This window comes from Penicillium nucicola, assembly GCF_028828085.1.
Source record: "Penicillium nucicola strain IBT 29836 chromosome Unknown utg000002l, whole genome shotgun sequence".
Taxonomy (NCBI): Eukaryota; Fungi; Ascomycota; class Eurotiomycetes; order Eurotiales; family Aspergillaceae; genus Penicillium; species Penicillium nucicola.
The window spans coordinates 3,199,932-3,212,891 of record NW_026643126.1 but is presented as its reverse complement, the minus strand read 5'-3'; the positions used below and the strand labels follow the sequence as shown (position 1 = coordinate 3,212,891).

The following is a 12,960-nucleotide window of genomic DNA, read 5'->3' as shown; positions in this document are numbered from 1 at the left end:
CCATCAAATTAGATCAATCATTTTGAGATAAGACTCGAGTTTTGAGGAGGGACAGACCGGATCGTTAGAGCGATTGGAACACAGAATATTCCATAGTTGCCCCCATGCTGTTGCATCACAATTGCCAGAAAGGACCGCAGTGTTCGATCACATTCAGTAAGGTGTGCCTGTTTCTGGTCAGGATCCGTCATGGATAGACCCTGCAGAACCCCATCCAGGAGCCATGCCGCTTGAGCGCTGCGCCCAAAGCCGCCAACCTCGGGAGAGGGCAGCGCCTGGATCGCGACGCGAGGTGGGACCGCCACTGCCGGGTTCATCTGGTCTAGAATAGAGGGTTCGAGTGGTAGATAATCGTCCTGGGTGGGCATTACGGAGCCCAATGGCTGATCCACAATCGCTTGCTCGCACAGGAACGTTCTATGCCGCCATGAGCCAATAGTCTGGTGGGACATGGAGGGGATCAGGTACGTACCGCTCACATATGCGGATTCCCCACCAGGTATTAATCTCCTCTTCTTCTATGGTCCAATCAATCTGCGACGGGGCATTTCTGGCTAAAGCAGGGATGGATCGTAGCTGGGCTGCATACGCCATCCTCGCGGAGCTTCCGATCGTCCTGAAAGCCTGCTCCGGATGACCATGGGCATACTCATAAACCGATAGCAACACGCCAGCTTGAACGAGGCGGGTTGTGGGCGCGCAGAGCGCTTGTGTCTGGGCCGTAAGGGATTTAGTGGCAACATAGAGCGTCAGATCTTCAATTCGGTGGGGCCCTTGCGGTCCCAAGGCATCGAAAGAGTCTGTAGAAGAGACAAGTAATGCCATGCATAGAACGAGTAACGCAAAATCAGCCTGGAGATCGGTCCCAAAAGAAAGCAGCTGTGCATGGAACTGCCGCCGGGAGATAATTGGTACGAATGTATGAACACCCTGGAAGTACCGGACACTGATTTCATCAAGGTAAAGCCCCGTAGTTTCGAGCAACCGCCGAGCCTGAATACATAGTGTGGACTCGACCGTCGAGACTGGTGGCCCGCGGGGAATATGCGCGCTGCATGCGAGGCTGTCGAAAAGTAGTTGTGTGGATGCACTGACAGGGTTGTTAGCTCGTAGAGCACCAGGGGTTCTCGAGATGCCACTTTGGGACTGAGGACTGGCTGCGCGCACAAGGACGGAATCTGCGATTACTCGATGTCGCGGACTATGACTCAATGTCTGATACCGACAGGGTAGATTGTGGCTATAGTGGGTTGTGGGTCAGCGGGTATTTCAATCCTGGGTTGGAGTAGAAGCAGCATGGTACTCATCGCAGTAGCGGCAGCGCGGCAGAGACTTGTCACATCGTTTCTTGCGGGCCTTGCAGTTGGCGCATACATTAGGAGACTTCGCAGTGGCGGCCGCTGACATGTTTGAATGAAATCGACAGTCGGTTGTGGATTGGAATGGGCGGAGATTTGTATGGGACCTGTCGGTGATCGTCGGCCGCCGCTAGTACATTTACGGTATCGTCTAGCCGTTTCGGGAAATATCATACTAACTTTTCGTCCAAAGCTTCTTCTCCATTGCATAATGCATACTAGGCCTACAAATGTTTGAATTAAGGCAGCTTCTATTTATGTTGCGATATACCATGGATATAAGCAATCCCTTGAGACAATAATAGCTCTTATGACGGGTTGATGACAGATTTGTGATGGACTTTGAATTTTAAATGTGAGTTGGAGGGTAACCACAAAGGTGAGTGTTCTGCCCGTTGCGCTATTATCCTTAATCAATCAACCTTGAACAACGAAGCGAGAAGAATGACACATCCTGCGATACGTCCAAGAATTCCGCAAGGGCTTCAAGCCTGGTATGACCGGCTCATGCAAATCGGTCATCACCCCAATACGCAAATTTACGCTTCTCTGCTCGAGCATATAGAGCAGCCTGTCAACTCCGGCCTCCCACATAACAACCCTTCCATGTTGCTACTGGAAGACATTTTAATGAACACATCAGTTACAATTTTTGGGCTTAGTGGGCAAGCAGGACGCAATCTTACTATGTGGCAGCATATCAAATCGAGGTATTTCATGTCCCTAGGTTCTGTCAATTAAAGTCAAAGCATTCCATTCTTTTCGCAATTTTCTAACTTTCATCTGATAGAGCAAGTGAGTTACAGGACTTAGACACTCAGGGTACATGATTTAGGTAGCAGATTGCTAGCAGACTCGGATACCCTGATGCATGGACCCTACACACTTAGCAAAAGTCGGGTTTTTGGTGGGTTACCCCGCGAGGACTGATGGTCCATCGGATTCATTAAAATGCCAAGAATTCGATGCCATATTTGAGGTAAAATTTGATGTAAAATTTGATGTAAATTCCAATACCCAAAAAGCACTAAAATCCCGCTAGTTTATCGGTCAGATTTAATTATTTTGGGGGTGGTTTTTCAGCACTACCCTTATTATACATGCCCAAAACACATGCAGATCTCCGTTGCGACTTAAGCCTATCTTCTGGGCAAGGTTTTCCACCACACAAAAGTCGGACGCGACGAGAATCGCTTCCATGCAACTGGCAAATACATATCAGTTTGCTGAAGAGATGAAGGACTTTTTGAACAAGGATGAGTTGTGATGAGCCCTGTGATTGGCACGTGCTGTTACATGCAGCTGGGAGCCTCACCGTATCCAGTATTATGCCTAGACACTGGACCTCATCTCAAGAATCAACCAGAAAACTATGTTTTTCCCAACCTAGAGCAGTGTGTTAGACAACAACCATCCAATAATTCCACCAGAACAATCCAGAACAAGCTGGACAAATTGCTGGAAGAAAGGATCGAAACCAGATCGGACAGTTCTGAGCAGGACAAGTGAACGACCAAACATACCAAACTGTATGGATTAATTCATTACGGATGACATGGAGGAACACAATGATGTATGGATTTAGTCCTCGTCAGGGTGTAGCTTACTCAGACAGTTAGCCATCCAACCTGCCAAAACGGCAGGTTGGAACAGCTCAATGAGACAGATTTTACTACATTCGCATCTAACACGTGTTGGAATGATGCTGTCGCTGTTAAGAAAAATGACGAGCCCTTCTATGGTGGTCTTCAGTGTGGATGAATGCATTAAACGATACGCTAGTACTTTAGTTTTTAGAATGATGAATAAGAAGCTTTATTTGAAGTGATGAAATCAAAGTGTGAGAGCTTCGTTTCCCCGGGCTAGTTGCTTAATTTATAGTTGTCTGTAGCTGGTGTATCCGTAACGTTTTCTTAAACCTGGAACCAATGTAAACATAACATCCGTATTTTAATTTATGATGCCACCATGATGTGATTGAATTGCTCAAATCTCAATACTATGCCCTCCATTCCACGAGACTAATTTTTCAAAATCACTTCTTTCTTCCAATACCATTTCGAGTAACTCACAATGTTCCCATACAAGAAGAACGACCTCCCCTACATCCACCGCTATATCACAACCCACAACACCGAAGGCGAAGCAGTATTTCTTTCCCATGCCCAGGTACCCGACTACCTCCCCTCAAAGCCAGCCGGGGAAGATGGCGAGATCGCCCTGCTGTACGCTACAACCAGTATGCCGGCCTCAGTCGACGACGAAGCCGATGTAGCCATGTATGACGAGTTCCTGCATCAACCGCCGGGCATCACGACCGAAAGAGGGACAATTTTCCGGATGATCGACCTTCGGCCTGGAAAGGCCACGCCAATGCATCGGACGGTCAGCGTCGACTATGGCGTGATACTTGAGGGAGAGGTCGATCTGGTACTGGATTCGGGCGCGAAAAGGCACATGCATCGGGGTGATGTTAGTGTGCAGAGGGGGACGGCACATTCGTTTCGGAATCGAAGTGATAAGGAGTGGTGCCGGATGTTGTTTGTCTTTTTGCCGATGAATAAATTGACTATTCAGGGTAAAGAGCTGGGGGAGGAAGTTTACGAGGATGACTATGATAAGCCGGATAATAAAGAAGAATAGATTTATCGGAGATTCTGAATGACTGCTGCTATTGAATAACCTTGCCCTTGTGGTGAATTGGCCGCATAACAGCATCGCCTAGTCGTCAGCTGTGCTGATAATGTGTGGAGCGTAGAAATTGTTGTTTAATAGTAGCGAGGTATGATTCGTGTCCCCAGGAATTCCAAAACACCTGAAAAGAACATCTAGCATCAAGGTAGATGGCGAAAAAGACGAAAGAAGGGAGAACTATAAAGAGCCAATTTGCTTCGGCGATTTCGTTCTCGAGGTTATCCCGAAGGCTTTCAACTCATCTAAAGAAGGTTAGTACAATGATGGGCATCACCAATCACGACGAGACGCCATAGCCGAAGTTTATAAGCACACTTTACTCCTTTGACGAACCTGCTTGCCAATTTTTGATATTATGTGGATCATCACAGAAAAGTAAGCAGCCCTGGCATTCGAAAGTCCAATCAATTATCAAGATGTACGGGATGGGATGTTGAGGGGTTTGGCCCCCATATTATAAATCTCGAGATTATCAATCATTTCAACAGCCCCCACCTGGTGACATTCCGAAGCCAGTCGAAACAATTGTCAATAAATAAAAGCCAGGTTCATGGATCAGGAAACGTACTATTTAAGGCGGCATAGTACCACTCAATTGAACAGCAGAACAATCTCAAGTTTGCAATTCCCTCTCTTTGACAACCAAAACAAACATGGATACTCCAATTCGTCGAGTCATTGCCAGCCACGATGCTGAAGGAAAGGGCCATTTTGCTGCAGACGACATCTTAACGCCCTATGATCCCAACACCGCGCCAGTCTTCTCTACGCCAGGCCCCGACTCTGGCTTTGGCGTTATTCAAATTCACCGGTCGCGTGGATTCCCAGTGGACAATATGAAAGCTGTGGCTGATCCACATAAGACACTCGTTCCTCTCGCCGATACCAAGGGACCGTCTTGTCGTATCATTGATCTGCCGCCTGCCGACGCAGGCTGGTTCCACCGTACGCTGAGCTTAGACTACGGCATTGTGCTTTCTGGCACTGTTGGGCTCATTACCGATGGAGGGAAAGAAACGATCCTGAATCAGCACGATGTCATTGTATGTCGGGGGGTGAACCATGAATGGGTTAATCGGGGCAAGGATGTTGCTAGAATCTTTGTGGTGGTGGTTCCTAGCAAGGAGATCGTGTTGGCGGATGGGACTATACTGGAGAAGACTCCTGCTGGAGATATCTATGATCCTCAAGAAGAGGAGGATTGAACGGAGGTTTAGATGCACTTTTGTATACTTTCCCCGGAACGACGGAATTTCCCGATCGGAAAACGGAATCGCTTCCGACGGAATTAATTCCTCGCGCCTTGCGGTTGACATTATTTTTCCTTCTCACCCATGAACTTTTCCTTGACACCTATTTGTTTCCCTCCTATTCATTATCCTACAGCTTCGCAAACTATCCCTAACTTAGTGATTTCGAGCTATTCGTTCTTTTTGCAATTGCCCCACTTCCCCGCGCCGCACACATTCAATTGACGTGCAGCATGGATCACAATCAGTTCCGTGATGCGGCTCACTCAGCCATTGACGACAGTATGTGCGATATAACAGTAGTCAACTAGATTTTCATTCTGACCTCATGCTTTCCCAGTCGTCAAGTACTTCGAATCAGTCCCCGAGCGCAGGGTTCTCCCAGCCGTCGACCCCGGATATCTTCGCCCTCTTATCCCCGAGAACCCCCCAGAGGAGCCAGAAGCCTGGGCTCAAATCCAGGAAGATGTCGACACAAAGATAAAACCTGGCTTGACCCATTGGCAATCCCCCAACTTCATGGCATACTATCCAGCCAGCGTCACCTACCCCAGCATCCTAGGCGAGATGTACTCAGCTACCTTTACCGCACCAGCCTTCAATTGGCTTTGCTCCCCAGCATGCACAGAAATGGAAACGATTGTTATGGACTGGGTGGCCAAGGCTCTAGCATTGCCAGAATGCTTCCTGAGCACATCCGAGACACATGGTGGTGGTGTAATCCAGAACAGTGCCAGTGATGCCATCGCCACTATCATCGTCGCTGCACGAGAGAGACGTGTGCGGGAGGTTCTACTGGCCGATGGATTGAAAGAAGGTACACCTGAGTATGAAGATCGGAAATTCGATGTCCAAGGCAAGCTCGTTGCCATTGCCAGTGATCAGACACACAGCAGTGGAGCTAAGGGGGCTTTGATTGCGGGCACTCGCTTCCGCAGCGTCACTGCCAGGCTGGAAGATAATATGGAGATGACTGGACCGCGTCTACGGGAAGTCCTTGAGAAGTGTGATAAGGATGGTCTTACTCCCTATCACCTCACCATGACATTTGGTACTACAAACTCATGCAGTGTGGATCGCTTTGCGGAGATCAAGGCTGTTCTACAGGAGAAGCCTCATTGGCAGCGTATTTGGGTTCACGTCGATGCCGCTTATGCTGGTGCTTCGCTGGTTGCAGATGAGTGGCAGTACATTACCAAGGACTTTGCGGAGGGTGTTGACAGCTTCAACATGAACATGCATAAGTGGCTGCTGGTGAACTTTGATGCCAGGTGAGTTCAACGACTGACAATTTCGCGCAACAGAAACATAAATCTGACGATCATCAGTGTTCTCTACGTTCGGAACCGCTTGGACCTTACCAATGCGCTCGATATCACGCCCACATACCTACGTAACCCCTACTCGGATATGGGTACAGTCATTGATTACCGCAACTGGTCAATTTCCCTTGGTCGCAGATTCCGCGCATTGAAGGTCTGGTTCGTGATGCGAAGCTACGGTCTGAACGGCATGAAGGCGCACATCCGCAAGACTATCGGCTTTGGTGACATCTTTGCCGACTTGGTGCGCAGTCGCTCGGATCTGTTTGAAATTGTAACAAAGCCTGGCTTCGCTTTGACTGTGTTCCGTCTCAGGAATCCTCAATCATCCTCCGACGGAGCTAATGGCTCATCTGAGCGCGCTGTTAGGGATGAAGGTGCTGATGCCCTGACTAAGAAGGTATATGAGTTGATCAACTCCCGCGGAGAGATCTTTATCACATCTACTGTCATTGACGGTGTTTATGTGATCCGGGTTGTGAGTGCTAATCCTCTAGCTGAGGAAAAGAATGTTCGCAATGCCTTTGATATTGTACTTCGCACCACGGAAGAGGTGCTGCAGGAGAAATAAAGTGTATATACGAGGTTTATAGATGGCACTTGGCAGGCTGAAACTCTTAACCCATGATCGAACTGTACAATGCTATTAATTGAACATATTCTCTGCTCTATACCATCATTTCCCCATATCACAATCTCCCCACACTATTTGCCTCGGCGTGGGGAAGTCATCCCACTTACTCGCAATTACTCCGAACTCCCCCACGCGGGGTTTGCTTCAACACCGGCCACATTGACTTCATCTCAGTCATATACTCTCAAAATGTCTGCTCAGAATATTTCGTATGCATATCCCTGTCTGTCAGGTCGATCGATACTTACAATTACAGATACGTCCTCGTCACGGGTGCAACAGGGTTCATCGGCGCCCATGTCGTCGATAACTTGCTGGCTCGCGGATTCTCGGTGCGAGGATCAACAAGATCCAGGGCCAAGGGTGATCAGATGAAAGCAGCCCGTCCCGAATATGCCTCCAAGCTCGATTTCGTCGTGGTGGAAGACTTCACCAAGGTCGGAGTCTTCGATTCAGCGATGGATGGCATCGACGCAGTCATTCATGTAGCCAGCGTATGCCTTTCCAGTTACACCTCCTTCGCCCAATTCCCACCCAACCATAGAAACAAGTCAGCACAGGCTAACCTCAATCCCAGCCATTCTTCTACGACACCAAAAACAACGAACAAGACCTGGTCCTGCCAGCAATCAACGGCGTGAAATCCATCCTCTCGGCCTCATCCAAACCAGGAACCAGCATCAAGCGCATCGTCCTAACCTCCTCCTTCGCCGCCGTAATCGACGTAACCACCACCCCACCCCCAGACTTCACCTACACAGCCGCCGACTGGAACCCACTGACATACGCAACCTCCATCTCCCCAGACTCAAGCTCCGTCATCGCATACCGTGGCTCCAAAAAGTTCGCCGAAAAGACAGCCTGGGAATTCATGCAAAACCACAACCCCCCGTTCGACCTAGTAACCCTCTGCCCGCCAATGGTCTTCGGTCCAGTCGTTCATCCCGTCCCAACAGCGGCCGACCTCAATGAGTCCAACGCTGTGCTGTGGAGCGTAGCCGCTGGCATCGATCCCCTGCCCGGTGTGCGAGTGCCAGCGTGGATTGATGCGCGCGATCTTGCCGAGGCGCATGTTCGTGCGTTGCTTACTCCCGAGGCAGGTGGGAGAAGGTTCCTTCCTGCTTCGCCGGAGCCGTTTTCTTATGAGCTTGCGGCGGATATTATTCGCGGTGAGTTTGAGTGGGGGGTGGAGAGTGTGACGGGTAATTACAGGATGGGTGAGAAGCCGGTTGCCTCGTATGGGGTTGATGGGGAGACTGTTAGTCGGGAGCTGGGGGTTCAGTATCGGCCGTTCAAGGAGACCGTTGTTGATTTGGTGGGGCAGATTCATGGGCTTGCTTAGATCTATTGGCATTGTGACCTTGGGAACAACTTCACTGTACTTTTGTACTTGACTTATTGTACTGATCTCCGCTTAGTCATGAGCTTTCGGAAATGGCGGCCGGAGCCCCGACGCCACGCCGCAGCAAACTGTCGGAGGCGTTGCGGCACGGAAAGTGGATAACTGTGCATGAAACCCGATTCTTGAAACATCTGTCCCTGAACAGCTGCCGTCAATAACAGTCGAACAGTTCTAACCCTGCAACTCCTCCTGTAGACTCCTAGACTTCAGATGCCCCCAAGCCTGAAACTGCCCCACGCGAAGCACTTCACTGCTTCGCCCGGTGATACACTATATGACGGCATGAGCTCAATATGAAACGATGTCACCTTCTCCGCAGTCTTCATTTCGGAGACAGATGAATGGAGCCGGTCCGTCCGAAGACTCCCTGCTATTCAAGCCACAGCGGACCGGGAGAAGATTCGGCAAAGATTAATGACGATCGGCTGCCAGTGGATCCAGTCTACGCAAGAAAGAAATCATCCCTTGAACACCCTGACGGTTTGTCCGGATTTGCCGAGGTGGTCTCAGGTCGAATTCTCCTGATTTGCCAGATCTTGATGCCAAACTCGTGCAGAGTGTGGATCCCATGCCTTTGGCTCCGCGTCTGTTCCTGAAGAATCGGCTTCTAGTTTAATTGCCGCGGCATTTCCGAGTCCTTCCTCTTTATATAGCATATTGCAGAACCCAGGGAATGGATTTTGCAATCGAAACATCCCGGATATCCGACATTTCAAGATGATCAAATCCTCTCTTTTGCTGTTGGCCTCGTTCGGCGCTGGTCTAGCTCAATCAGCTACCCTCGAAGACCTTTACCTGGAGAATGCGCCTTCGTCTCCGCGCCCCTATGTCATCCCGCACTATGCCAACTCGCATGCTGTCACTGTTGGTGACCAGCTGTACCGCTTTACAGTTACTGGTCCCTCTTCTGATTATGCGTTCACTTTGATGAGCACCAATGCGCCTTCTAGTGGTTCTTTGGGTGTGTTGCCGCACATTCACCAGAAGCACTATGAGAACTTCTTCAACTTCAAGGGCCGGTTCCAGCTTTGGGCTCAGAAGGACTCGAATGAGCAACAGGCTCGTTTGCTCACCCAGGGTGACTATGGTTCCGTTCCGAGGAATACCACCCACACCTTTCAAATCTTGGATCCCGACACTGAGATGGTCGGTGTGATTGTCCCTGGTGGCTTTGAGTAAGAACTTGATGTGTGAAAACATACTTGAGATGTACTAACCCTCATGCAGGGACTTGTTCTATGCCCTCGGAACAAACTACACCTCGAGCACCGACACGCCCTATGTTCCCGCCCACTCCAACAGCTCTTCGTCGCCCGATGCCAGTGTCATTTCTTCATTACAGCAGTTCGACGTCTACGCCAAACTGGGCTTTGAGCCCCGTCGCGACTTGGTCAACGGCACAGCACCAGTTGACAACTCCGAGTGGCACACCGGCGCCAACGCCCTCGGCTCCCCAGCTCAGCCTTATTTCATCGCCAACAGCTACGGCCCCAAGTACCTCAACTCCAAGTTCGGATACCAGGTCATCCAGCCTCTGGTCACTCCCACCCAGGCTCAGGATACCAACTACACTCTGTCGACCATCTCGCTCAGCCGCCAAACCATGGACAACGCCCCTACATACACCCTGCCCGGAGCTGCTGCCTTTGAGGTTGTGGAGGGTGTGCTCATGATCCAGATTGGTGACTACCCCGTCGCGACCCTGTTCATGGGTGATGTTGCCTTCATCCCCGTCGGAGTGTCATTCACCTACTATTCCCAGGTGGCCTTCACCAAGGTGTTGCACGTCAGCAGCGGCAGCAACGGCGTCGATTCGCAGTTGATCAAGAGTGGACAGAGCTGGAACTATCCCACTTTCCCCAAATACTAATTCCAAGTACGCAGTACTGATGTATATAGTTATAGACATAGACCACAATGAAGTGTCGCGGGTCTCAGACCCCTCGATTCATGCTTACAGTATAACGTTAGTAGAAGTTCAGCAGTAGAGTTCGCCGAGATCGGCAGACCAGTCAGCATAAGAATTCCTTTCGGATCGATGCATTTCCATGCAATGCAGAGGAGCGTCACCAGTCACATTCCAAATGCGATCGAATTGACTTTGGAATCGACCCTGACCGCCAGTCGGACTAAGTTAATCCCACCGAGTCAGACCAGTATAGACAGTACATGTACTGTACTGTAGACACCTCCGCCCCTCAACATCACCAACCCACCCACCATACATACAGACCACCACCTAAAAGTACCAAAAAAAAAAAGAAAAATAACCAAGAACATCCCAAAATGACCCTCAAATCCCCCCTAATCCTCGAACTCGCCACACCAGACGACATCCCCGCAATCACAAACCTCTGGTTCACCGTCTTCAACGAGAGCATGAACCACCTCATGCCAGACACGCCAGGCATGCGCCAATGGATGACCGAAGCCAACCACCACGACATGCTCCAAAAGCCATACCAGAAATATCTCAAAATCAGCGACCCAACCAGCCCCGACGCGGACGGCCGTCCCCGACTCGCCGCCTACGCCAAATGGGATCTCTCCATGCCCGACCAGCGCGGTCCTCGATTCCCGCCTTGGCACGCGGACATGCCTGCTGCAGACTGCGATGCGTTCTTTGGGAAGTTGGAGAAGGATCGTGTGCGGGTGATGGGAGGCCGGAAGCATTATTGTATGGATTCGATGGCCCCTGGTTTTCTGTGTTGACCAGTACTAGACTGTACTGTGCAGAATTGTAGTTCGATCTGGCTAACTTGAAGCTTTTTTTTGTGTGTTTTTAGATCTGGATATGCTCGGGACACATCCTGACTACCGGCGTTGCGGAGCGGGCGCTGCGCTTGTTCAGTGGGGATGTGATGTTGCCGATCGGGAGGGCGACGGCGCTTATGTTGATGCGAGTAAAGCTGGTGCGCCGCTTTATGAGAGGCATGGGTTTGTGGATTTTAGTGACCCTGCGAAACCGGGGGATACTGCTTCCATGGGGAGACTGTAATTGGGGTGGAATAGGGATTACAGTAGGAAATAGAGGACTTGGCAGTGTGCATCACGTCTGTGGTATTTGTTGGAGTGGGACTCCGTGCTCGATGCGACGATTCTGCTTCGCTGTACTAGTTTTGGAGGCTAGGTGTGCGCTATCAGGTCCAATTTGAGACACTTGGATTTTACTGTAGAGGGAGAAATTACAGTACCCCTCTGTTTAGACTCGAAATTGGGGAAATCTGCCACTGCTACCACGTTCTCCTTAGTCCAAGTTCACTGTTGATCTATCGCGCAGGTTTGACTCCATTTCCGTGCCAAGCATCTCCGCCTTGGGCCACGGCACAGCTCGACAACACTTGAACCACGACACCACTCTACACATGAGCAGTGGGCCATGCGGGATTAATGCAGAGTAGGTCACTCTCTAATTATATCCCTCCCCTCAATACCCCAGACACTCCCAGGGACTATCAGAACTCCTAGCAAATCAACACTCACAGGGGTAGCAGGCGAGTCTCAAAACAGCAAGAGATGTGCGTCGCAGGGATAAGCTGCAGAAGTTCCTGGGCATTGGGCGCCACATCCCTGTCGCATTTTCAAGTTTTGACTCGACGTGCAGGTGGTCGACCGTTGACTGTCCACTGTCCGCTGCGGTACAGATGCAGACGCAATGTATGGTCGGGGATTAATGAACCGATCCACAGGAGACAACCCGTGGATGTTTCAAGGGTACGCGAACTGTATCAAGACAGTCCCCCCTATCATCCTACATCATCCTACATCATCCCTAATGCCAAATCCAAGAAGATGCCAAGGACTCCCTGTGGTGGAGAGGTCCAGAGGCTCCCATTACCAAGCACCTCGGGCTCGACCGCCTCATCTTCTAATCCGATGGACATCAACCCACTCCAGATCCCACCTTTCTGGTTTCTGGTTTCTGGTTTTCTGTATTCTCATTTTCTCGCGTTCTCGCGTTCTCGTATAAGAGAATTTACCGAACCCGAGACATCCAATTGCTGCATACATTTTAAAAAGGCGTGTTCATCGCTGCCTAGTTGTCCAATAGCGCAATACTTAGTCGGACATGGGCTGCACTGTCTATCCAAGTCCAATAACCCTTGCTGCTTTCATTTCGGCCGTGAGCCAACGGTCTTCCGGAGGGCAGCATGCATAATGCCCCACCGTGCTCTCTCCTTGGCTCACCGTGAAAGACATGATCGACCCCGACTACGGACCGACACTACTTACTAGTATGACTATGATTCGATCTCACACTGGCCTAGGCCGTCATGCTGAAATAATCATCTCTCACCTG

The 12,960-nt window shown here is 50.2% G+C and overlaps 7 protein-coding genes across 7 annotated transcripts; 6 read left to right on the top strand and 1 right to left on the bottom strand.

Annotated features, from left to right (window-relative positions):
- Window positions 1-17: 17 nt before the first annotated feature.
- N7511_002972 (Zn(II)2Cys6 transcription factor) lies at window positions 18-1,407 on the bottom strand (the record flags this gene model as incomplete). Its single annotated transcript, XM_057125397.1, has 3 exons — window positions 18-417; window positions 473-1,240; window positions 1,304-1,407. The coding sequence occupies 3 exons, from the start codon at window positions 1,405-1,407 to the stop codon at window positions 18-20; spliced, it is 1,272 nt and encodes a 423-aa protein (XP_056987556.1).
- Window positions 1,408-3,431: 2,024 nt separating this feature from the next.
- On the top strand, window positions 3,432-4,001 carry N7511_002971 (cupin domain-containing protein; the record flags this gene model as incomplete). Its single annotated transcript, XM_057125396.1, has 1 exon — window positions 3,432-4,001. The coding sequence occupies one exon, from the start codon at window positions 3,432-3,434 to the stop codon at window positions 3,999-4,001; it is 570 nt and encodes a 189-aa protein (XP_056987555.1).
- A 704-nt stretch (window positions 4,002-4,705) lies between these two features.
- On the top strand, window positions 4,706-5,257 carry N7511_002970 (cupin domain-containing protein; the record flags this gene model as incomplete). The annotated part of the gene is made up of 1 exon (XM_057125395.1): window positions 4,706-5,257. One exon carries the CDS (start codon window positions 4,706-4,708, stop codon window positions 5,255-5,257), a length of 552 nt encoding a protein of 183 aa, XP_056987554.1.
- Window positions 5,258-5,535: 278 nt separating this feature from the next.
- Window positions 5,536-7,195, top strand: N7511_002969 (putative aromatic-L-amino-acid decarboxylase; the record flags this gene model as incomplete). Its single annotated transcript, XM_057125394.1, has 3 exons — window positions 5,536-5,584; window positions 5,643-6,573; window positions 6,631-7,195. 3 exons carry the CDS (start codon window positions 5,536-5,538, stop codon window positions 7,193-7,195), a joined length of 1,545 nt encoding a protein of 514 aa, XP_056987553.1.
- A 252-nt stretch (window positions 7,196-7,447) lies between these two features.
- N7511_002968 (SDR family oxidoreductase) lies at window positions 7,448-8,600 on the top strand (the record flags this gene model as incomplete). The annotated part of the gene is made up of 3 exons (XM_057125393.1): window positions 7,448-7,467; window positions 7,515-7,752; window positions 7,836-8,600. 3 exons carry the CDS (start codon window positions 7,448-7,450, stop codon window positions 8,598-8,600), a joined length of 1,023 nt encoding a protein of 340 aa, XP_056987552.1.
- A 777-nt stretch (window positions 8,601-9,377) lies between these two features.
- On the top strand, window positions 9,378-10,530 carry N7511_002967 (uncharacterized protein; the record flags this gene model as incomplete). The annotated part of the gene is made up of 2 exons (XM_057125392.1): window positions 9,378-9,835; window positions 9,888-10,530. The coding sequence occupies 2 exons, from the start codon at window positions 9,378-9,380 to the stop codon at window positions 10,528-10,530; spliced, it is 1,101 nt and encodes a 366-aa protein (XP_056987551.1).
- A 416-nt stretch (window positions 10,531-10,946) lies between these two features.
- On the top strand, window positions 10,947-11,658 carry N7511_002966 (GNAT family N-acetyltransferase; the record flags this gene model as incomplete). Its single annotated transcript, XM_057125391.1, has 2 exons — window positions 10,947-11,337; window positions 11,447-11,658. 2 exons carry the CDS (start codon window positions 10,947-10,949, stop codon window positions 11,656-11,658), a joined length of 603 nt encoding a protein of 200 aa, XP_056987550.1.
- Between the last annotated feature and the right edge of the window lie 1,302 nt (window positions 11,659-12,960).